Source organism: Mytilus californianus, unplaced genomic scaffold, assembly GCF_021869535.1.
Source record: "Mytilus californianus isolate M0D057914Y unplaced genomic scaffold, xbMytCali1.0.p SCAF_14, whole genome shotgun sequence".
NCBI lineage: Eukaryota > Metazoa > Mollusca > Bivalvia > Mytilida > Mytilidae > Mytilus > Mytilus californianus.
In genome coordinates, this window is record NW_026262626.1 from 27,638,299 (window position 1) to 27,664,111 (window position 25,813).

The 25,813-nt window shown below is 32.4% G+C and overlaps 1 protein-coding gene across 1 annotated transcript; it reads right to left on the reverse strand.

The window, feature by feature from the left end:
• Positions 1 to 706: 706 nt before the first annotated feature.
• LOC127724737 (collagen alpha-1(XXI) chain-like) lies at positions 707 to 16,913 on the reverse strand. The gene is made up of 6 exons (XM_052231833.1): positions 16,868 to 16,913; positions 8,895 to 8,992; positions 6,199 to 6,507; positions 4,466 to 4,723; positions 4,078 to 4,138; positions 707 to 785 (listed from the first exon to the last, which is right to left on the reverse strand). Exons 2-5 carry the CDS (start codon positions 8,986 to 8,988, stop codon positions 4,134 to 4,136), a joined length of 666 nt encoding a protein of 221 aa, XP_052087793.1. The 5' UTR covers positions 8,989 to 8,992; positions 16,868 to 16,913; the 3' UTR covers positions 707 to 785; positions 4,078 to 4,133.
• Positions 16,914 to 25,813: the final 8,900 nt, after the last annotated feature.

The following is a 25,813-nucleotide window of genomic DNA, read 5'->3' on the forward strand; positions in this document are numbered from 1 at the left end:
AAACATTTAATAGTTCACAAATGATACGCGATTTTAAAGTAAAATTATTTCTTAAAACACTGCAAAAAATTTCATTCATATTGATAAAGTGGTATCGTCATAAAGTGCGTTGAAATGAACAGTGGTATAGCAAACATCGAATTCCCTCACAAAATGTTATCACACACTACAGTAAGGGGAGTCAGTTAAGTTTGTCTATTTTTAGATACTATACAGGTAATCATTTGACACTGAAATGATTCCATTTTTTTGATGAAACATCGTACGAACGGAGAACGGAATCGCAGGTATAAAAATGCACTTTTTTCCCTTGTAATGACCGCGGATCTATAATTTTTATAGATCGGTTGAAATCCCAAAACTAATTTGCATAATGGAAATTTAGGCGATAGCAATACATCGGAATGACCTCAAGGTCATCCTCTGTAATAAAAATTGAATAATTAGGAATTACGGAACCGTAACAATATGAAGAGGGAGGTTTCGGTGCACATTGAACTGGTTCAACCCCTGCATATTGTTTGCCTTTGCCAAGTTTGGCTGTCGCTATTATTTGTCTTTCTTTTTACTTCTTTTTTTCCCGGAGGTAGTTGGGGTCTGTTAGTAATAATAAATTTTGAAATTTCTGCAAACCCCTTATAATAATAGGGGATATTTAACAGTCAATGAATATATATATATATATACAAACTGAGACTATTACTTTGATTATTAAGTTTATTTTGTGTATTTTTTAAAATATCATATCACAAACGTAAGCTTTTATCATACAGCAGCTATTGTATCTGAAATGTATATATATAAATATCAATTAAAACAAATTCTTACAATGGAATCGTTCGCACTGATTCACTAATCAAAAAGTTTATATAAACTAGAAAAAAACACGCGCGAACGCGGCTTGAAAACTACTTGAAATGTTTAATGTGATACACAGCTTGGGTTGGTGTTTCTCAACTGTTTTTATGCACTGATGCATTATGTTTTTATTAGTTTGTCAGTTCTTCTTCCATAGGAGTTTGAATGTCCAATTAGTAGCTTCTGTCTCGGTGTTACACATGTGCTCCTAGAACGGAGGAAATAACTCAGAGAAAATTAGAAGACAACCTAGAACACTGATGAGAAAAAACTTTTCTCAGTGGTGCTAGTTTGTAGTATTTCTTTTTTTTTTCTCGAGTCAAGTTCTGTCTCTGTGTGATACGGGTGCTCCAAGAACGGAGGAAATAACTCAGAGAAGAAGAAGACAATCTAGAACTCTCTGACGATTTAAAACATTTCTTCAGTGGTGCGAGTTTGTAGTATTTTTTTTTCGAGTGTTGCGAGTTCTGTCTCTGTGTGACACGGGTGCTCCGAGAAGGAGGAATTTACTAAGAGAAGAAGAAAACAATTTAATGATTAAACACATTTCTTCGAGTTTGTTATATTTCTTTTTTTTGAGTGATGCAAGTTGTAATAATTAGTGAGAGTGTTTGAGTGGTGCGAGTTGGCTGTGGGCCGAGTTGTCGGGCAGTACGTCGACTGAGCATGCGCAAAAGCGTATAAGTCACGGATCGATAACGTCTCCGAATTTGGATATTTTTCAAAAATTGGCGTTTTCTGAGGAAAAAAGATTGTTTGAAAGACAAATTTAGGAAGTACAAAACACTACATTTATACGTCATATCACAAATATGTCCGACTTAGTTTGGTTTCAGAGGAGTTGCGGCTTAATGAAATCGGTCTCTTCCTTTAGGGGGCACGGTAGTATTTCCTGGCCCATAGGGATAATGATAGCCTTTTTAGAATTTTCACCACTTTCTGACACTGCCCCAAATTCTACATACACAGTTAACTGAAGTACTTTCATTATAATATTCAGAAATGAATTTGAATATGTATCATGATCGTTTACGTTTTTTGCTATCTTTATAAACCTAAGTCCACTAGTGCTTTTAGGTCTTTTATCATGCAGTGAATACAAAATTCTCAAAAATTCTCAAAAATTCATTTTCACCTGCATGTAAAATTATTCATATTTTTCTACGCCTGATTCATCCCTCAGTTTGGGAAAGTATGTTCAGTCGATACTTTATTTTTTGTCCAATCACGCTGTTCAGATACATTGACTTAAGTAGGGTACACAAAAGAGCAACCTAAATTCCGGAATGTAAATACTACCGTGCCACCTTAAGAAGTATGGATATACAGATAGTCGTTTAAAAGAGCTTAAGCTCATCTTATTGTTGATTGTACATATATGCTGACTCTAAATAAAATTCATTTATTTACTTACAGATAGATATAGGCCAGGAAACAGGATAAAAAAGGGGCAAATCCCTTCCCCTCAAAATATTTGACTAGATTTTTTCTCGTAGAAATAAGGCTCTAAAATTTAAAATCAGTTGTATATGTTTAACCCTGCCGGATTTTTGCGCCTGTCACAAGTCAGGAACCTCTGACCTTTTTTAGTCTTGTGTGATCTTTAATTTTGGTTCATTTATATGTTTCGGAGTTTAGAGTGGCGTCCATTTTCGCTGAACTAGTATACATTATTGTTTAGGGGCCAGCTGATGCTCGCCTCCGGGTACGGGAGTTTTTCTCGCTGTGTTGAAGACCTATTGGTGGGCTTGAGCTGTTTCTGCTCTTTGTTCATGTCGTTGTCTCTTTGACACATTCCCCGTTTCCATTCTCAATTTTATTAATAAACTGTTGACACAGAGATATGTCTCGGCTGTATGTAATTTTAGATGTGCCAATGCTGATTCAACTGCATACCAAATATCATTATTTTATCATTTTTGATTCTTTTTAAACTGACCTAAACATAAACTTTAACTTGTAAACTATGCAAAAGTTTAAAATTTAATAGACCATGACGTGTCCAAGTAAACTATGCAAAAGTTTTAAATTTAATAGACCATGACGGGTCCAAATAATCTCGATGGAAATAAGATTTGCCAATGCTTGTACAACTGCATACCAAATATCTTTGTATTATCATAAGTGGTTCCTCTTCAACAGTCCTAATCACAAGCTTTAACATGTAAACTATCATAATGCATTTATTTAAAGTCAATAGACAATGACTGAAGAGTCGGGCCAAATGATAATACAACAACTTACCAACTACCAATTACTTACCATTAGTTGTTCCCCTTAAACTGACCTAATCACAAACGTTAATACGCCAGGCATTAAAACCCTTTCTAAAGTGGCATGTCTATTTAGTTGTGCGGGAGGTATAAATGTAGTCACACCCCGTCGGAAAGGGGACTCTTATCCGATGCATCTTGTCGGGTTAGTGCTACGCATTGTGTGTCATAAAGAACCCTTGCAGTAAATCTATGAGCAGTCCGTATACGTGGCCTGTTGCAAGGTAAAATATTTGTCCCTATCCAACATTCCCTCTTCTTCCAGTGGAAGACCAAACTTCAACCCTTCATTTCGGTTAGGTCACCTTGAAATGTCTATCTATTGTTACAATTATTAATTTGTTCGCGTTCTTAATATGAATGAAATATTTGCAACTGAACGTTAAGCAAGCAGCAATCAAATAACCTTTTCCTTTGTTCGTATGTCATAAAAAAGTTAAACTGAAAATTCGATGACTATGACAAAGAGAGGCGAAAGATACCAAAGGGACATTCAAACTCAAAGTCGAAAATAAACTGACAACGTCATTGCTAATAAAGAAAAAGACAAACAGACAAACAACAATACACAAAACACAACATAGAAAACTAAAGACTAAGCAACACGAACCTCATCAAAGGGTTAAGCATCTAAGAAGTTATATTAAACATCAAAGCAAAAATAAAGCGAAAACACCAACAGATTTAGACTGTTGAATAGTATTTTGCATATAAGTTCATTTAAATATATTTCAAAATATCTTATCTGCGGTATACAAGTAAAACTTTTTATTTTACGCCACTTATGTAAACACTGGGTTGAGCAATGTCACAGTCGACAAATAAAAGGAACATCCCAATATTGAATAATGCTAATTAGAACACTAGATGGTATTGACTTATTGGAATGCTTTCTCGTTATTGTTTACCACAAACATTTCTTTATTCATTTTTAATATAAACATACCTTTTTTATCCTGCACTGCCCGGCGCTCCCCGTTCGACTACAGAGTCTGGAGGACCTTACACTAGAAACAAGAGTTCCACCAACATTATAAAACTTGATTAAAGAAAAAATGCTTTTTGATTGACACACATTATTAAAAAATTAATGCACGTTAGTTTGGACGGAAGAAAGTTTTTCATCAAAATTACAATTAAACATCTAAAAAGATTAGGTGCAGAAATGAAGTCAGGTGTGTCAACATGGCCAGTACCAGTTGATGACATATTAGCACGACCCACCGAGGATACTGTGTACTGTTCATCATTTTATTTTGTTATCATGTTCTTAATGAATAAAGACTTTCTTAATGTCAAAAATCAGTCAATAAAATAACACAAATAAAACATACCACTGAACACTTGCCGTCCAACCCTATCCCTGAACTCGCGTTTCTTCAGTCCATCAAAATTTGAAACAGGTAAAATGAACGATGGACGAGATGCTATACAATCAATCTCATTCTCGTCAACCGCAGAGCCAATGGGGATAACCATGATGGTTACTTCAGAATCTCGCAGATCTTTCGCTGACTCACAAGTTTTATCTTTATCTTGAGATTTTCCGTCAGTCATTACTATGGCGATTTTAGGCACTCCAGTTCTAGCTCCTGTAAAAAATTATATATACTGGTTCAATTAACACTTGATTAAAGTAATACAAACTTCGAAAATTTGAAATTTTTTACGTGACATATGCACACAATTTTACATTTTTGTAAATTTCGGTTTGAATAGTCATAATTCTTCCATTTAAAGAAAAACAAATTGCTATTCATTTTCTTAGAACAGCAAATAGTTTATGAAAGAAACTTTTTATTATTCCATTAGTTTTCCCGGTACTGTAAAGGTCAACCTGACACTTGAACATACACCTTGAAGAACAAGTTTAAAATCATGTTCAATTATATGCATTAAAGAAAATTAAAAAAAGGTGTAACTTTTATCCCTAAATGTACCTTCGTTTAAAGCATTTTACATCTTTTGCCACTTAATATCATTCCTATATTTTTTTATATTAATACCACTTGCACGCCATCCCGAGTTGGTTGACCGTTATTAAATATATCTGTTTCACAGATGAAGACGACGGATATGTTCTAAATGTTGTAACCACAATCCCGTCCTCTTTTCCTCAAATGTGACTTACCGAATTGAACTTATCGAATGTCTCTTGTCAAACTGACAGATGCATGGAGTATAGACCCCCTTTTTTCTATGTTTTTTTTTCTCTCAGTAAATATTCGTTAATATTTAATTTATTTTTACGTATCTAATGAGTTCTTGCTCTTATCCTTACGATATTGAAATACCAGTAGTTTATATATGACGGAAGTAGACGTCAAACGCACGCGCTGTATAACTCCAAAAATGCATGAATTCCGATAAGTTCGAAAGCGCATGCGTTTGACTTATACTTCCGTCATGGGCTTGACGAAAATAAAGTAACCATAAAGATTAAAAATTAGTAATTTCTAGATAGCTGAGTGATTTTACATACCAACCACAAACAGACACAAAAAGGTAAGTCTTTTTTTGAGTTGATATATGTTCTTATTTGAATGATTTAATGGAACTATATGGTGCATAAAATAAGCCAGAGCCAATCTGATCTTCGATATTTAAATTTTCAATCTATCTTGCCTTCTTAAAAATTAAATATGTAAACATAATTGAAAATATTAAAGAATATTTACTAAAAAAAAACCACTCACAAATATTTTTTTTGATATAAGGGCGTCCATGCCCCAAGAGCCTGTGACCTAACACCTATCGGTTCATGTAAATTACCTAACAACAAAACATGACTAATTATAAAGGTTTGTATATACCGGTAATACATAAACAAGGGATAAATGATATCGCCAAAATTAGAATACCACACAGTACAACAGACCTCATCAACCACCAACACCCACTCCTCCGAAAATGTGATGGCGGTCAAACCAGTTTTACGTTCATATACACTCCCTTTGTTAATTTTGACCATATGTCCTAAAACAAAAACACGAATAAAAAACCTACACGGTGCAGCTACCCATACTAGGATATAGTTAAGGATATTTATTACAAGTCGATTACCTACCATAGCTTTTAGAAAAGCTGTTAAGTCGTGCATGGTCTAAGGCAAAATAAGTATTTGTTAAGCTTCCTTTATATTTAGCGATTGTTATTCTCCGTATGAGACAGCTCTCACAGTTGTTGTACTGATTCAGTTTAATTTCTGTCGTCACGGTTGTTGAAAATACATCTAGGCCGAATTGTGTCTTTGTCTTCCCAATAGTAAATAGACGAGTTATAAACCTTGCAAAATTTTTCATAATTTGAAAATTTTCCGTTCCAACACTGGCTGACGAGTCAAGAATGAAAACCACATCTCTCTTTCCTGTAAAATCTGAAATTGAATGACATAGTATTGTAAAACCTTATAGCTATAGATATGTATGATATGTATTGATTGTTACATTCTTGACATATAGATATACAATAAAAGTACATTGTCGGAAAATATAAAATTTATTTGTATGAGCTTTAGAAACAGGACGAAAAGCGAGGCTCGCCGAGCTTTTCTCCTGTGTCGCAGCGAGTACAAATAAATTTCATATTTTCCGACAATGTACATTGTACATATATTGTTTTTATTCTCAAATTTACACCCAACACTTGAAACTTTAGTTGTTAAAATCTAAATCAATGTCTCTAATTTTTCAAAGAAATCGACATAGTTTAAACGCGGACCGCGAAGAGGACCCCAAAATGAACTGGTACGCAAAAAGAAATATCCACATTACCGCTTGCTCAACATGGAAGAGGGGTAACAGGAGACTTTATTTGTACAAGAACAAATACAGCAAAAATTTATTTGTGTACCTATTATTTGTACAATTATAGTTGGCTGATTGCAGGATAAAGTTTTTAACATTTGTTTTATGTTTGTGTGTTCAACTTTATGTCAGCCAGATTTATTTCATTGAAACATTTTACTATTACATTTTATATAATATCATACATTGTTGATTACTAAACTATCGTCATAAATACGTTTGTTAAATATAATGTTTTTTAATCTTATATTTACATTATATAAATGTTTATAAGAATTCGTAATTTTGATTGGCAGAAAAAAATCGTGAGGCATTTCAAAATTTTATTTTAATTTCTAACATGTCTAATGAAATGCAGATTCTATGACTGCACCTGTTTTACTTAACACCGTTTCAATAATGCATAGGAAAACAAACGAAAATTTAAAATAAGAAGATGTGGTATGATTGCCAAGGAGACAACTCTCCAAAAGAGACCAAATGACACAGAAATTAACAACTATAGGTCACCGTACGGCCTTCAACAATGAATAAAACCCATACCACATAGTCAGCTGTAAAAGGCCCCGAAATGACAAATGTAAAACAATTCAAACGAGGAAACTAACGGCCTGATTTGTGTACAAAATAATGAACGAAATACAAATACAATATACAGCAAATGGCACAGAAATTAACAACTATAGGTCACCGTACGGCCTTCAACAATGAGTAAAACCCATACCACATAGTCAGCTGTAAAAGGCCCCGAAATGACAAATGTAAAACAATTCAAACGAGGAAACTAACGGTCTGATTTGTGTACAAAATAATGAACGAAAAACAAATACGATATACAGCAACAAACGACAACCACTGAATTACAGGCTCCTGACTTAGGACAGGGTTAAACATGTTAGCAGAAGCCCAACCCTCCCCTAACTTGGGAAAGTGGTGTAACAGTGCAACATATGAACAAACTATAAAAATCAGTTGAAAAGGGCTTAACTCATCAGAACGATACAAAGCACAAAAACAAGTAACAAAAACACAGAGTCGACGTGGCAGGGTACTTATACATCCCCACAAATAAAAGACACTAAGTACAAATCTGAGAGTACTCGCAGTTACTGACAGCTAGTTTAAAGCTGATTACAACTAATAAAAAAATCATGCGTCTAAGACTAAAATATCAATCAGTACACATCCAACATCCAATGGATTTAGTGTAAGGACGTCATTAACAGTCAGAGAAAAACATGACCTTGTGCAATGCCAAGATACAGATATCGACTGATTGTTGAGCTATGAATGTGCATATGTATAGAAACATGATATTTAGTTTGATTTTAATTTACTGAAATCTAAATCAATATTAATACAAATAAAAACAATATTCAAAGATCTAATTATAGTGTTTAATTGGTAACCTTTTAGAATAAGTTTATTTGAAGGATCGATAATATCTATGAGATAATTTGGTAAAGGTTTTAAGTAATTTGTGATTACGAAATCCCTGACTTAATAATTTACCAGTAATACATAAATTACGTTCATTGAAATCCAAAACGTCACAACAGACACGGGCATTACGAACGACTTGTGATATATAAACACTGCACTAAGATGGTGCCAAAGGAACATCACCGTTCAAAAAAGGAAAATTAACAATAGGGAACCAAATTTGTCCCTTTTGTCGTAAATTTTAGTGTAGAGTTTCCCGTGTAAAACTGAAATATCTAAATCTAGGAAAGGACTCTGTTGTCAGTTATTCACGGGAATTATTGCTTTCATCAATATCAAGTGAACATCTATTAGTCAATAACGGATTTTTTTAAAAGAAACTCGTTCATTCTTTTCGGGAAAGCGAGTTACAAAAAGTAGAATGCTGCTTTGATTGACTTAAATCATATAGTAACTTTCAACGGTGTAGTTATGCCTCTTTTATATATATATATATTTTTCAATAAATACTTACTTTGTAATGGTATTTCTACAGAACCGCCCTCGGTTAAGGTAACGGCTACTAGTAATATAAGTAGCCTTGCTAATAATATAGTCATATTTCTCATGTTTCTGGAAATATCAAGATGGATTTTATATCAGAAATCGATAAACTATATATATAAAAAAGAATAATCAAATAAATTAAATGATAAAATCACACATTATACGATACTAATACAGCTTTTCGGCTGGTGGACTTATTCTGCAAGACAGGAAAAAGATAGTGAAGATTGCACTTTCCGATTTACATCTTTTATTCATATCTCTTTTTGTTTACCGTCTACCAAAAACAGATAAAGTTAGAAATAAGAATTGTTTAATGTCCGCTTAATTCATCCTAATATTAGACGTGTTACGAAATGGTATATACTCGAAGATGAGGTTGACAAATTAGACTTTAAATGGGGGTATCGTATCAAAACACAAAAGTGATTAAAAGAGTTAAATTACCTGTGTACCAATTCAATCTTGTGTTTAAACTGCATAGTACTGATGAAAATTTGTTTTCTAGGTTGCTTAACTGCATCGTGCAATGATGATAGAGTAAAAACTATTATATTCTAGACACTGAAAATGTTCGTTGTGCCTGTCCGAAATAGCAAACCCTATCAAACTACGTAATTTTCTTGTAAAAATGGACACGTTGCAGTTACATGCACTAGAATGTTGTATTTGACAAAACCTTTCGGAATTTAGGGTCCTCAATGCTCTTTAACTTAGTTCTTTATTTGGACTTTTTAACTTTTTTGATTCAAACATCAATAATATGACTTTTGTTGACAAAACGCGCGTCTGGCGTACACACTTTAAGCCTGTTTTCTATGATGAGTTTATGAACAACCATCAATATCCCAGTAGTAAGCACTTCTGCGTAGGCATGAGTTATCACTGATATTGTCATAATTATGAATTAACTGTTTAAAAAACGTTCCATTTGTCGAAATACTACGGGTTTTCTACCCCAGGAATAGTTAACCGTAGTTGTATTTGGCAAAACCTTTCGAAATGTTGGGTCCTCAATGCTCTTCAACTTAGTGCTTTATTTGACCCTTTTAACGTTTTTGATTCGATCATCCCCGATGAGTCTTTTGTAGACGAAACGTACGTCAGGCGTACAACAGTTTAAGCCTGATGTCTATGAGGAGTTTATTTACAACATAGTCTTTATATTTTGATTTGAAAATTCTAACAATTCGCAATAATTTTAGTTATAATTAGACTTCCTAAATAGTTTAACTAATACATGTAGAATAAATTGCTAAAAAGAACAAAAATTACTGTGTAGGTGTCATACCAAAATTTCAACCCATCATCACCAAGAACGTTTTGTAAAAAAAGCCAACCTCTGACAAAACATACCATTTTTTATATTTCTGCGTTAAGCCCTCTGTTGCAGACCCAGAATAAAGAAGATCCCTTTTAACTTTATCAAAAAAAAAAAAAAATAAAAAATAGGAACATCTATTTTCTATAAAGGCTGGGCAGATAAAGGGATCTTTTTGATAAATGATCTATTAAACGATGAGAGAAAACTAACGACTTTTCAACAATTCTAAAACATTAATAAAATTAAGTCAAACTTTCTAACTTATAATGGGATAATTTCATCAATAAAATCATATAAAAAAGCTCTCAAGAAAGATATATCAATAAACAATCTTAATAAAACACAAGGAACAATTATTCCAAAAAATATAAGAAAATATAAATACAAAAAAGGCTCGAAAGATATGTATAATGTTCTATTAGAAAAAAACAGTACTAAACTTAACTGTGAAGACAAAAGGTTCTTAACACTGAACAAAAATTTTGATTGGAAAACCGTGCATAGTACTAATAGTATGTCTTTTTACGCCACAAAGAGCGTCTGTACTGTATTCCTGTCACGTAGTATTGTCATGTTAGCGGTATTTGTAACATTGTCATATAAGCGGGAGGTTTGGCTAGCCATAAAACCAGTTTCAACCCACCATTTGTTCTAAAAATGTCCTGTACCAAGTCAGGAATATGGCAGTTGTTATCAGACAGTCCGTTTCCCTCGGTTTTTGTTTGTTACCCGGATTTTTTTTTTGCTTAATCGAATTATGACTATTGAACAGCGGTATACTACTGTTGCCTTTATTTAAGGTTTATTGACTTGTATGATGAAATAAGTAATACAGTTGATGATGTATCAAGCATATTAGTATCACAGTTAACGATGTATCGAGCATATAAGTTTCACCGTTGATGATGTATCGAGCATATAAATTACACGGTTAATGGATCGAGGGTAAACGCGTCATAATTCATGTATCGAACATTTAAGTAACATAATGTATGATGATTCAATCCATTACATAATATAGTTCTGATATATATATTAAGTAGCAGAGTTTTTGTATCGAGCATATATTAAGTAACACGTTTGATGTATCGAGTAAGAACGGCTTACCCTTCCAGTGGCCATGAATTTACAACGGGATTTAGCAGATGTTACTTTCGATAAATTGGTTGTAATATATTGTTTGCGTTTTTGATACAATTGATTGTTTTCTTTTTCTTATTATGACGATTTGTGAATTAATTGAATGTTGGGTCAGGTCAAGACTAGATAAACGACCCTACATGGTAACATAAATACATTGCAACTTTTTAGTGTTATGTTGAAATATGTTTTAATTTATAGCCTCGCTAAAGTAAATGTTTGCTTAAAAGTATATGAAGATATATACCAATGAAACATAGTTCAAAGGATACATCATAAAATCATTCCAGAGTCCATTCTGTGCATTACTAATTGATAATATAAAAATATGATGATGTGGTATGATTGCCAATGAGACAACTATTCACTAAAGTCCAAATGAAGTACATGTAGATGTAAGCAATTATATAAAAATAAGGAGATGTGGTATGATGGCCAATGAGACAGCCATCCACAAAAGTTCAAATGAAGTGGATGTAGGCAATTATAGGCACCAGTACGGCTTTCAATCCGGAGAAAAACCCATACCGTATAGTCGGCTATAAAAGGTTCCCAACATGAAAATATGAAACAATTCAATTGAGAAAACTAACGGCCTAATATATAACAAAACAATTTACGAAAAACAAATATGACAGACATGAACCAACGACAACCACTGAACTACAGGCTCCTGACTTGGGACAAGCACATAAAGCATGTGGTGGGATTAAACATGTTTGTGAGCGTTCAACCCTCCCTTAACCTGGGACAGTGGCGGTACAGCACAAAATAAGCAAAAACTATAAAAATCAGTTGAAAAGGGCTTAACTCATTAGATCGATACAAAGCAGAAAATCATCTAACAAAAACAAACTGGCCGCGGCAGGGTATTTATTCATCCCTAACAACAAAAAAGACACAAAGTACAAATCTGAGAGTACTCGCAGTTACTGACAGTTAGTTCAAAGCCAATAATAACTATTAAAAAAATCATGTATCTAAGGCTAAAATATCAATCAATACAAATAAAACACCCAATGAATTTAGTGTTAAGACGTCATTTACAGTCAGATAAAAACATGACCTTATGCAATATAGGTATCGACAGATTTTAGTACCGTGAAAGTGCATATTTGTATAACAATAATATTTAGTATGGTTTTAATTTTTCTGATAATAAAATCAATATTTATACCATTAAAAACGATTTTCACTGATTTAATCACAGTGTTGAATTGATAACCTTTTATAATAAGTTTATTTAAAGGATTGATAAGTTTACCCGGATAGTATCTACATTTCCGGGCTCAGAAAAGAACATCACCGTAAAATGTAGGATATCACCGTAAAATGTAGGATGTGCTATTCCGTTTGAAATAAGTTTTCTACAGATAAAACCAAACTGGCAAACCAAATCTTTGTATCTATGGAAGAATTTAGTTCAGGTTTTAAGTAAATTGTGGTACCGAAATCCTTGACTTAATAATTTACCAGTAATACATAGAATGCGTTCATTGAAATCCAAAACGTCACTACAGACACGGGCATAGCGATCGAGTTGGGATATATAAACAACATAAGACGGTGCCAAAGGAACATCATCGTCCAAAAAATGAAAATTAACAATAGGGAAAGTAAAATTGTCCCTTTTGTCGTAAATCTTTGTGTATAGTTTCTGTTGTAAAACGCAGACCTGCCAACTATCCCGATTTTGGCGGTATTATCCCGATTTTCATGCCTCAACCCGAATCCCGATATCGGGTTCCTAAAACAAGCAAAAAACCCGATTTCCATAAATTCTACCCGAGAAAATTTTGTTCTTACCGATTTCCGGTAATGGAGGACAACATAGAGATATTATCCAATCAAATTCATCGTAGTATCTGATATTCGGGTCATGTTGATTTACCTGAGGATTATCGATCTGTTTTGACACTAAGTATTATGTAAACATATACACGTGCCTCAATAAAATCAATGATTTGTCAAAGTTTTATGGGTCTTAATTGGTAATAAAATTATTGATCTTTGTTATTTATACCGATCAGCTTGGGAGTTACATAATTAACTGTTTTAATTTTTTTACTTATCATTTAATTGAGATTAATTATATTATAATCAAGTTAACTAGTTAAAAAAATTCTTTAATCAGGTGAACATAGTTAATAATTATCTTAATTATAACTGATCAAAGGAATTTTGCAAATTAAACGTAAAGGCTTGGATGCTGTTTGCACATTGAGACAATTGTTATAAAAGGATATGAAAAATGGAATTGAATCATAACAGTTCAAACTATCACAATGGTTGTTACTCCACCCAGCAAGAAGAAACGTTTGCCATGCCGTTTTCTTGAAAAATGGCAGAATGACCTGAAGTTTTCAGGATGGTTGACCAAGTCCAACACAGGAGACTCCCATGCTTACTGCAAATTATGTAATAAAGACTTCAGAATAGACCACGGTGGCCTTAATGATGTTAATAAACACACCAACACAGCAATGCACATTAAGAACCTACAAGCACAGAACAGTACCAAGTCTGCCTCCAACTTCTTCACCCGCCCAGATGATTTCCAGTACTTGTACCATCTACCCAGTTTGCAGCATTGGAAGAAGAGTTCATTGACTACCAGGTGACACCAGCTGATGAGCTACCCAAGTTTGACTCAGATACCAGAGTAGACTCCTACTGGGCTGCAGTTTCAGCAATGACAAACAAGATCACAAGAACAGCAAGATTTCCACTACTAACAAGAGTTACCAGAGCAATGTGTTGTATACCCAACTCCAATGCAGATTGTGAGAGAGTCTTCAGTATGGTCAAGAAGATACACACAGAACACAGGTCATCACTGGACAACTCAACACTCTGTGACCTACTTACCACTAAGATCAACTCAGACTGTGCATGCTACCAGCTAAAACCAGACAAAGACTTGTTGAAGACAGCTAAGAAAGCATGTGTTGCTTACAACAAAGACTGTGGAAATTAGTGCCAAATGACAATTTTATAGTGCTGACAATTTTAAGTGATGATAATGTAACTTAGTGCTTTCTACTTAGTGCAAAATGAACATTAGTAGCTTTTATGTTTTTTTGCTCCTTGTGTATTATTGTTTTGTATTGTTTTGTATTGTTTTTATCTCCTTTAAATGCTACTGAATAAATATTATTAATATGACATTTACCTTGTTTATCTTTTCATGACATAGTTTGCAATGTATGCATTAATGAAGCAACCAAGTCATTGTTTATCAATTTATTTTAAATAGATACAGTGAAAATACAAATAAAACACTGAAATAAATCAAATATAACACTGAAATAAAACAAATAAAACAAACGAACCAAATGAAAGCAACATCTTTACACAGAATGATACACACAGCATCAAAACAATCTCAAGAGTTAAAAAAAAAAAACCAAAATTGATCCTAAATATACATGAAATACTTTCTACTGGACATTATAAAAAAAAAACCAGTCACAAGATGAAGCGATACATTTAAATTTTTTTCCCCGGGGAAAATCCCCCATGGAGGTTTTCAAAAGTTGGCAGGTCTGAAAACGGACATATCAGAATCTAGGAAAGGACATATATTGCTGTTAATATTTGATTTATTTAAAGTAAGTTCATTTCGGTAAATTTCGGCAGTATATTTAGAGAATTCTTGATTATTTAATGAAAAAAACATCATCAAGATAACGGTAAGTGTTGTTGAATTAACAATTACACAGAATTTAGACGGGTCTTTACTGAGTTTGGCCATAAACTGTGATTCATAACAGAACACGAACAAGTCTGCTATTAAAGGGGCACAATTGGTGCCCATAGGAATAACTACAACCTGTCGATAAACTTTATTGCCGAAACGTACATTAATGTTGTCAAGGTGTAAATTTACGGCTTAAATAATCTCATCACATCTCCAGTAGGTATATCTAGTACATTTCATTTACTCATTTGTGAAAAAAGCTTCATATAAGTTGCAACAAATAAATTTGCTATCAGATTTATCAAACGACCATTTGATTAAATGGGAAAACTTTTGTCTGATAAGATTGTGTGGAAGTGTAGTATAAAGAGTGAAAAAGTCAAAACTGTCAACCGAATCAAAAGAACCATCAAAAGCACGTAATCTATCTAAAACATCTCAAGAATTTTTTACACTCCAAAAATGGTTAAATTCACTATTTGCATATGCTTTATTAAAAAAATTAATGATAAGTTCTTTGATAGTAGTTTAGGAATCATTAAATGTACTAAATGATTAGTAGTAGAACACCTACTAAAGGCCGAGATGAAACGATATTTTACGGTTTTTTGTTTAGTTTAGGTAACTAATACATTGTGGGGACTTTCAAATGTTCAGGGGAGGCCTTAAGCTGAGCTGTGGTAGTGACATGAATATTTAATATATAACTCTCTGTGGAGCGTACGGCATTGAATGTAATTGAATGTATAACTTCATTCTGAAAGACTTCCGTGTAGTACTTATGTCATACCGCCACACATTGTTGGCTGCTTTGTTGGCCGGTACGAACACAAAACGCTTTGCGAGTACTTAGTTTTTAGACAACCGTATGGCATTTAACAAGGATAAACCTTTACCGTAAAGTCGGCTATAAAAGATCCCTACATGAAAAATAGGAAATAATTCAAATGAGAAAACTAACGGCTTACCTTATAACAAAATGATCTACGAAAAACAAATATGACAGACGTGAACCAACGACAACCACTGAATACAGAATTCTGACTTGGGACAGGCACATATAGAATGTGGCGGTGTTAAATAAATTGTCCTTCAAATTAATTTTCGTAAATAGAACAAATAGGATTACTTCTAGGCTCCATAAAAAATACTTTAAGATGTTATAAGTTAATATTGAATTAATGTGTATCCCCATCAAACATATAAGATAATTACAACTTAAAATTTGGTATTGCACGGGAAAATCAAATGACATTCGTTAATAGTACAACCTTTGAAGGAATGACAACAGTAATAATTTATACCGTGCTAATTTCGGTAATTTTGGAAATAGGAACGTACCAGTAAATACAAAATGTATATTATTAATGGCCTTATTTAATAGCAAAGTATTGAGTTAAAAGTAAATCATATGGTGTCAAACTTCTTATTTATGTAACAAGATCATGCTTTTATTTAATTAACAGCTTTTAGCTTTTTTAATAGTCTCTCCATAATTCTCACTTATATTAATAAACCGACTTTAACAGGGCAATGGTGACCATTCTAAAAACATTTGTATCATCATACTTATTATATATATATTAATTAAAACAAAGTTGTAAAAATGGCGATATTTTACTTAATGTTCTGAGTAACATAAATAAATTTCACAAAATGTAACGATAACGTACATTATCCTACCCATTTTGCCTTCGATCATAAATGCAATGTATATATAACTACATCATTATGTTATACTGATAATAGTGTAAATGGTATATACACAAATTCTTACCCTTGTTCTTGACGTTAATGTGACAAATTATAGAAAAATATCCTGGAGGTTATCCTCTTCCAACAAAACAAATATTTAGATACATATTCTTAAATAGGTACAGAACTCACAGCTGTTGATTTGTTAAAACAAAAGCCGTGTTAAGATCGTTTTAATTATTATAAAATGTGTTTACTAACTACTTAAAATCGTTTCCTTTCCTTGCAAAACTAATCGTTTTAGAAGCATGATTAAGCAACAGATACGCCGTGCGCAGTTTTCTGTTCCCTCACAGGATTACGAACATGGTTAAGCATATATAAAAATTTGTGTGTACGTGCTTTTATAGGTTTTAAGTTCTTTTTATGTACTTTTTCAGTTTTCGAGAAAATTCTTTTTTCATTATTATTTAATAATGATTGCGGAATATCATAATAAACACAAAATTACAAAGTATATAGAAATCCATTTGTATTTACGGTACGATGTATCGAATTTAGTTGCTGATTTTTTTTTTTAATCTGATGAATTTTGAATGTTATGTGGAACTTTTGAGCTATCAACGTCATTCAGTTTACGTATATTCCGTAAATGAGCTCTGTCCAAAACAAATTTTTTAAATCAATGAAAAAAATCTAATTTCCTGGTTGCAATACAATTTAATATGACTATGAAGAACAATAATTGTCTAGGACCAAATATAAATGAATAGTTTTGCATGCAGCATTAGTAAAGGAGAGGCGAAGGATACAAAGGGAAATTCAAACTCATAAGTCGAAAATAACGCCATGGCTAAAAAAAAAAGACAAACAGAAAATCAACAGAACACAACACAACATAGAAAACCATAGACTGAGCAACACGAACACCACTAACAACTGGGGGTGATCTGAGGTAATCCGAAAGGGTAAGCAGATCCTGCTCCACATGTGGCACCCGTCGTGTTGCTCATGTAAGCTATTTATACTGAACATGTTTGAAACTATTATAATATGTCATGTTTATCTTAGTCGATGATCAAATATTTCAATGGCAGAAAATCCACTAAAGTTCAAAAATTTCGCTTGCGGTCAGTTTAGATCTAAGGCTAGATGTTCCGTAAACATTATACTATAATTTTGACCCTTTCATAGAGTTTTACTTTTATAGACATTTTGGGCCAATGAGATGCATACAGTTTTTAAACTAACTATTATGGAATAATATTCCACAATACATGAAATATCAGAGAAAATTTAAACTCTACATCACCATCTTTCCTAAAATCACAATTTCAAAAGCGATTATACAAGTGTTTAGAGTTTATAATAATCACAAAAATAATTATAAATTTAATAATTAAAACATAACTCTTTGTTTTCTTCTATGTTTTGGAATTTTATTTAAGGAATTACTGTAGTATTTTTTCTGTCTACGAAGAAATAACATCAAAAATGTGGTGCACACTGAATAACCCGCGTAGGAATTGTCGTTCCTTATAATTTAATTCTAAAAAGGCGTAAATCATGATAAAAACGTTGTTGACGTCACGGTCACATGACAAAATTATGTCTATGAGCTGATAGACAAAACACTTTCAGCCAATCAGAAGACGTATTACATCCAAAATTTAATTATTTTAATATATCTTAAAGTAACTTTTACTACGAGTTTAAACCATCGGTAAACTACCTTCGCCTATCTTGTATAAGTCTGTACAAAATGCGATTCCGATAGTCCTTCATTATAAACAAAATCAGACGGTAAAACATGTCGGTATATCAGCAATCAAACAACAAACTATAACCAAATAATAAAAATATCGAGGTCAAAATACGTCCTCTTCTCTTAAAACACACAGGCGCTAACATCGAGTTAAAGCTCCTAGACAAACACATGTGAACAAGTGGTGAACAAATTCAATAGATGGATGAACATAAAAAAAACACAAACCAACAGAAATATATTAACAGAACAAAACAAAATTTTGTCAAATTACAATTTTCAAAAAGAGACAGAAACCGAGCGTACATAGGTTCTGCGAATGGTAAACAGTTCCTGCACCACTGGTGGGACCCAATGTGTTAATCGTGACAATTAAAACTCGGGAGATAAATGAAGAACGAAGAACGCAGAAAACAGATAATACATAATACATATTCAGTTGTTAAGCAAACAACAAATAATTAATCAATCAAATGCTTCAGAATGATTTCCTAAAGCTACGTCATAAATGCTGCAAGAAAACAATAACCTTGTCCAATGTTCCTAAGCATGATCGGGGAACAATCTCTGGACGGAATTATTTCAAATAAGCAAGCTTATTTTAATTTTCTAGCACTAGGTTGATACCAATGTTGGTTGGATCTAGTCCTTGGAGTATAATCAGCCCAGTTGTCAGTGCTTCGTTTTTTGCCTTCGCATTGTCAGTTTGTTTTCGATTAATGAATTTGAATATCCCTTTGGTATCTTCGGCCTCTCTTTTATGGCATATCTTTCTTAAAATTCATGTTGATAATTTAGAAATCATTTAGAATTTAATGTTCCATCTCCCTAAGACAAAGCTGACCTTAGGTAGATTTGGTTATTCTTTTTCTTATGACCATATTGCTCCTCAAGTTTTCAAGTAAATACACATATATTACTTTCAATGTTAGGGTTGGAGCGTTCCTCATGAAGGTAAATCCGGACACACCAAATTTTGTGTTATTGTGATTTTTAAGTACTTTGAGCTTGCTTTTAGTAACTGGAAGCATTCTTTGTCATGTTTTTGTTATGTTTTAGTGGTATTGTGCTGATGTCTCTTTGACGTATACCTTATTTCATGAATTGTAAATACAAATGCACACAAAAAGTTTGCAATAAATAATGATAAAGCTGGAATCACAAATCTTGAAAAAGACAGAAAATAAATTTCAGTGCGTAAATTTTTTTATATATAGCTATATATAGCTATAAATATAGTGTATATATTTCTCAAAATTAAAAGTTCGGCATACTCTTTTAGTTTAAAGTATTGTTTTTCATCAATTTTGCCTATTCAACAACATTATACTAGTTCTAAAAAATAGTAAGGGATAAACGTTAAATCAAACATGATATTTTCTTAAAGAGGACAAAGAAAAAAATATTTAGTCGAAATTTTTTTCATTATATTTCGTTTATATTTTCTAGACAAATTGTTTAAAAAACTCCTTTATCATTCGAGCAAAAACAGATATTTTAGGTGTTCTCAGGATGTGATGTTTGAAAGTTTTACAATAGGATGTAAAGGAATATAAATCTCATCAAAACACCTAACTGGAAAGGTAGTCCACTCAGTCAAAGTGTATTGTCTAAATCTTCCCATTAACAAAACAGTGGTTACTGGGCCGATATTATCTTTTTCGACAATAAAGTAGCAGTAGCACCGCCCAATGGAGGTAATTTTAAGCTATGATAATGATTACAGTGTGTTTGAAATAACTTTTATCAGGTCACGGCTGTGATAGCTAAAATTTATTTAGGAAAAGTATGTTCGAGCATTAAAAGGACCTAAACAGAATGGTAATAAAAGCTTTAAACAAAACAAAATGTCTGATCTAAGTCTTTTTATTTAGAACAAATTTCGGCATTGTATGTTTACCCGAACATTTATCTATAATTCGTGATTTTAATTTATAAAACAATAGGGTGGATTCAAAAATGTATTTACCCAAAAATGTTATTTTTACCGAGGTGGTTCAATTAATTTTTTTTCTCCTTTGATTAATGAACTTGTTTTATGGGGCATTAGCTTTCAAATTCATGTTCACCGATTTGACTCAAATTTTTACCTTTAATTTATAACATACTTAAACGTTAATCCACATTACAAACAGTCTAATAAAATAAACAATTAACAATGCATAAAATAACTAATATGCATTTTGTGTGTATTTCAATCTAGACGCCATCTAATTAACCACCGAGATGACTGCCGAAGGTCATATAACCCAATATAAACGTAAATATAGCGAGCACGTGTGATTGGATTTGTCTAGGTCTGTTTGATTTCATATTATAGGTTAGAAATATGTTAATCATTGTTTTTACCTGTTTAAGAATTGGGTTTTGAGGATCGAATCAGTGAACCAAATGGTTTATCTCTGTTTCACTTTCAATGTTGACATTCTTTTTCTTTAAACACGCCTAGTACATGCGTAACCCATGTCCAGCTACGGGTTTAAATTGAAAATCTTATGGATATATATTCAATGAGGTTAAATTATTGACTTGCAAGTCAATAATACATCAGCGCTGTTTTTGAGCTTAATTTTGTCAAATTTGATTGCTTATAACGAAATGTTTCAAAATTCTTCTTTTATTATTGCTTGGAACAAAAAGAATCATATTTAAAATTTTTGGATAAATCGTAGATACTGCTCCTGTAAGGAGAGAATATGCATGATTTTTCAGCTGCAGATTATACCTTTAAATAAAATTGTACTTGGTCAAGTAAATACTTTCTTTTGCTTTTAATCCGATTAATGCAGAGATATTTTATGATTGAAAGCATTTAATGTGGTGTATGTACGGTCATGTAAAATAAGTAGCAGTATTATATAAGTTGACTGAGAAAAGGCATTTCAATAATGCTCAGAAAGGGGATAAATATAGTGTATATATTTCTCAACATTAAATGTTCGGCATACTCTTTTATTTTAAAGTATTGTTTTTCATCAATTTTACCTATTCAACAACATTTTGTTCCACTTTCCCCAATTGCTACAATTATTCTTATCTTTTTCTTCATTTCAACAACGTTCAATCCTATTTCCCCCAGGTACCACAACATTGCCACGTTCACATGAGGAAGTATGGTATTAAAAATTTCGAAATGAGATTACATAAGATATGCATAATCGGAAATGTACATGCATTTATAAATGGCTTTACATATAATTCAGCAGAAAAAAATAATTACATAATAAGTTCAAAAAGTAAAAAAAAAAAGTATTTAATTCTATAACTTCTCAATCTTTAAACAATAAGTAGCCAGGTAAGTTAGCTAGACAAGTTGCCTGATCTTGAATTTTGTTTGTATTACAATGTACAAAAAATCTTATGAATTACCTCACTAGTAACACCAATATCATAATAGTCAAGTGTATTTTTATGACACGTTTTTCTTATCGCAGTATATAAAACTAATAGTTTAAAAAAAGGTTTAAGTGTTGAGTACTTACAAAACTGGCTGAACTATTACTACTTCTTTACTGTTTAGTACAGATTCAAAAAAGGTAGGAATGTACAAGCTTACTATTTATAATATTTTGGTTGTGGAGAGATAATTTTTTTATATATTATTGGTCTTATTGTCTGAAATATTTTTTTATATTATTTTTTCGTACATATTTATCCGCTTATCTTATTATTCTTTATCTAGTAGCAGGTTAGAATTCACATTTAATTGTTTGGAAACATAAATCATCACCTTTATCATGATTTCGTGTTTACTCGTTTTATGGTCTCTGTTGATTTGTGTCCTATTGAAGGGTACTGTCTTGTTTCCTCTGTGTTTTTTAATTTCATATAGGTCTTTCACAGATTATCTAATCTGTCAATTTTTTGGGACAGGTTAGATAACTATCAAATGTATCTAAAAAGGTACTAATATTCAAAGAAAACCACCATCTATATAGATCAGTTTTCTATAAAACATAAAGTCTTAACTGTCATTTTGTTAACTTTTAAACATTCAATTCTACATCAGACTATAAAAAGATAATAAGCAACTAACAGTACACATTTGATACACATTTAATGTCCATTGTACAGCTGAACGTCTGTTGAAAGCTTATCCACCGGAATAAGTACAGACATTTTCAACCTAAACGCTAAAGAATGTGTATTCTGTCGTTTGTCATGACAAAACAACAAACATAACTACAAATTTGTGCATTCCTATTATCTTCTCCTTAAGTATCACATCCTATTACCCGCTATCGCCATGGCAAAAGCAATCGGTAACAGAAATCCGACAAATGTTTTTCGGAATGACTGATTTCTTTTCGCTTTTTTTTTAGTTTAAATTGCGTCATAGGTAATATTTTATGTTTCACGTATACTTATCATTCTGTAAAACAGTCGTCGGATCTGTGTTTTTTACCGACTGCATCTGTCGTGCCGATAGCCGGTAGTAGGGTGTGGTTCTAGCCTTTAAATGCAATATATTTAGGGGTTGCAAGCTAGGTGTAATGCAAGTGTTATGTCAGTACATATCAAACTCTTTAATCAAATAACACTATGAATTTTGGAATAAATAAAGTATGGTAGGCGTAAATAAGACACTTCAACAAATCCGAAAACGACATCTGCACGAACATGTTTTCTTGGGTTTAGACAAGATCGTATTTTGAAGAAGTGTTCGTGGCGTTGCTATATAAAATCATCTCATATATATATGGCGATAGATGTTAAATTGTAAGAAATAAAATTGAGAATGGAAATGGGGAATGTGTTAAAGAGACAACAACCCGACCAAAGAGCAGAAAACAGCCGACGGCCACCAATGGGTCTTCAACACAGCGCACCCGGAGGCGGACTTAAGTTGGCCCCTAAACAAAAATGTGTACTAGTTCAGTGTAAATGTACGTCATACTAAACTCCAAAACATATAAATGAACTAAAATTAAAAATCATACAAGACTAACAAAGGCCAGAGGCTCCTGACTTGGGAAAGTATAGTTCTGTATTAGATGGTTAAGTACTTTGACCTTCCTGTAAGTAACTGCAATAATACTTTGATTCAGTATTTGTGAGTATTATCCTACGTGTATCTGTGTTTAATAGGTCTTAAAGTATCTTTACCAAGGTCGATGAAAAGTGAACTTTTCAACTTTGTGCGCTGTGAAAATTTATTATTGGGAATACATTATCTAATGAGTAATAGGACAATTCAAAACGTATTCGAGAATTTTTCTGAATTCTACAAATAAGAAAACTTACGGAGATAGTCGGAGGAGATATGAGCTAAAATTGATAAAGTTGTCAATCCTTATACATTGAAGATAGCTCACCTTTTAATATCGACAAATTAAATAACAAAGATACATAGAAAAACGTAAAATGGAAGCCAGTTAAAAAAAAGCGTTTTACACTCACCAATGCGGGAATAGGACACAACAAAAATACTGCAACAAACAAAACAAATATAATAAAATATACCACATCAAGGAATGCTCCAAGTTACTGAAATTAAGATCAAAGAATTTTTTCATCTATTATGAAATATCAGAAATATCTACTTTGAAGTGAATTATGCGCAATAACGTCATAAACAGTGCGGTAAGGCTCAATCTTGTGAAAAGCAAAAAGAGCGAATGTGTACAAAATATTAGACAGAAAAAATAGAGCAATCATTAGTTCTAGTTAAAAATTAAAAACAAAACCCAAAGAATTGGTAGCAAATCCCACGAAAAAATTCTAAACACAATGCCTGAATCAAAACAGTATAATTATAACATTTATAAATACGTTTTAAGCAAAACAGTTTGATTTGGAACTTACTATCAAAATGTTTTTGTTTTATAAATATTACCATAAGTATTTTTGTTGTTATTGAATTACTGCAGATGGAATTATACTTTCACAATGCGTCACTGTAGATTGCACTCCACAAGTGGTGGTACGTTTGATTGTTGTGAAGAGTCGCCATAAACTATTATTCATAACATTCAAAGAACAAATATAAGAGGGAACCGTTTGTACCAATCGTAATACGATTCAAATGATGTTAAACTTTATCTCCAACACAAACATAAATATTTAGTTATTTTATTTTAATATTTAGAAGAAATGTAATGTATGAACTGCAACAGATAAGGTTACAACAAGATTGTTATATACACCTTTTTATCAAATAGTAAAGTAATAGTATAGTCAGTAGCTATTGTAACATTGTTGACTGCTTTGAACAAACACAACACGCTTTCTGGCAATATTACTTTTTTTCATTCTAGTTATTTTTGAAGTAGAACTAGTCTTAGATGCATGATTTTTTTATTAGTTGTTATTGGTTTTAAACTAGCTTTCAGTAACTGCGAGTAATCGCAGATCTGTACTTGGTGTCTTTTTGTTGTGAGAATGTATAAGTACCCTGCCACATCCGGTCTATGTTTTTGTTAGAATTATTTCTGCTATGTATCGATCTAATGAGTTAAGCTCTTTTCAACTGATTTTTATAGTGTGTTCTTATGTTGTACTGTCACATCACTGTCCAAGGTTAGGGGAGGGTTGGCGCCTTTAAACTAGTTTAACCCCACGACCTTCTGTATGTGCCTGTCCCAAGTCATAAGACTGTAATTCAGTGGTTCGTGATTGTTGTTTAATATCATATTTGTTTTTCGTTCATTATTTTGTACATAACTCAGGCCGTTAGATTTCTCGTTTGAATTGTTTTACATCTGTCATTTCGGGGCCTTTTATAGCTGACTATGCGGTATGGTTTTTACTCACTGTTGAAGACCGCACGGTGACATTTAGCTGTTACCTTCTATGTCATTTGGTCTTTTGTGGAGAGGTGTCTCATTGGCATTTATACCACATCTTCTTATTTTTATAATTTGTATATGGTTACTTTTAAAATGTTTAATACTTACTAGTAAACGGATTCATTGAGTAAACATTAGAGCCAATAATTACAGCAAGCGAAAAGGAGTCTGTCATGGGAGAATACATTAAGACATTGGTAAAAGCTGTCTATATATTTTGCAGAATACACAATGTTATTAGCTAGCTGAAATGATGTTGACAGATGAAAACAATCTATGTAACAAGACCAAGTTCGATGCTTTTTTAACATGTGATTAGCTAAAGGCGAATCTGGTTTATTGGATGATATGTTGAGTAAAAAGTTTACACAATTGTAAGTCTGCAAAATTTTTTTAGTCAACATTTTTTTGTTTTAAATTGATTCAAAGCTGATCTTTGTAATTAAAGAAATTATAAACAACTATTGCAGAGAAA

Bases quoted from the DNA above. Each gene is read 5' to 3' on its own strand.
- LOC127724737 (XM_052231833.1), bottom strand. From the start codon at position 8,988: ATGAGAAATATGACTATATTATTAGCAAGGCTACTTATATTACTAGTA. The intron at 6,508-8,894 runs GTAAGTATTTAT...ATTCAATTTCAG, and splicing joins TGTAGAAATACCATTACAAA to ATTTTACAGGAAAGAGAGAT. The intron at 4,724-6,198 runs GTAGGTAATCGA...AATTTTTTACAG, and splicing joins CAGCTTTTCTAAAAGCTATG to GAGCTAGAACTGGAGTGCCT.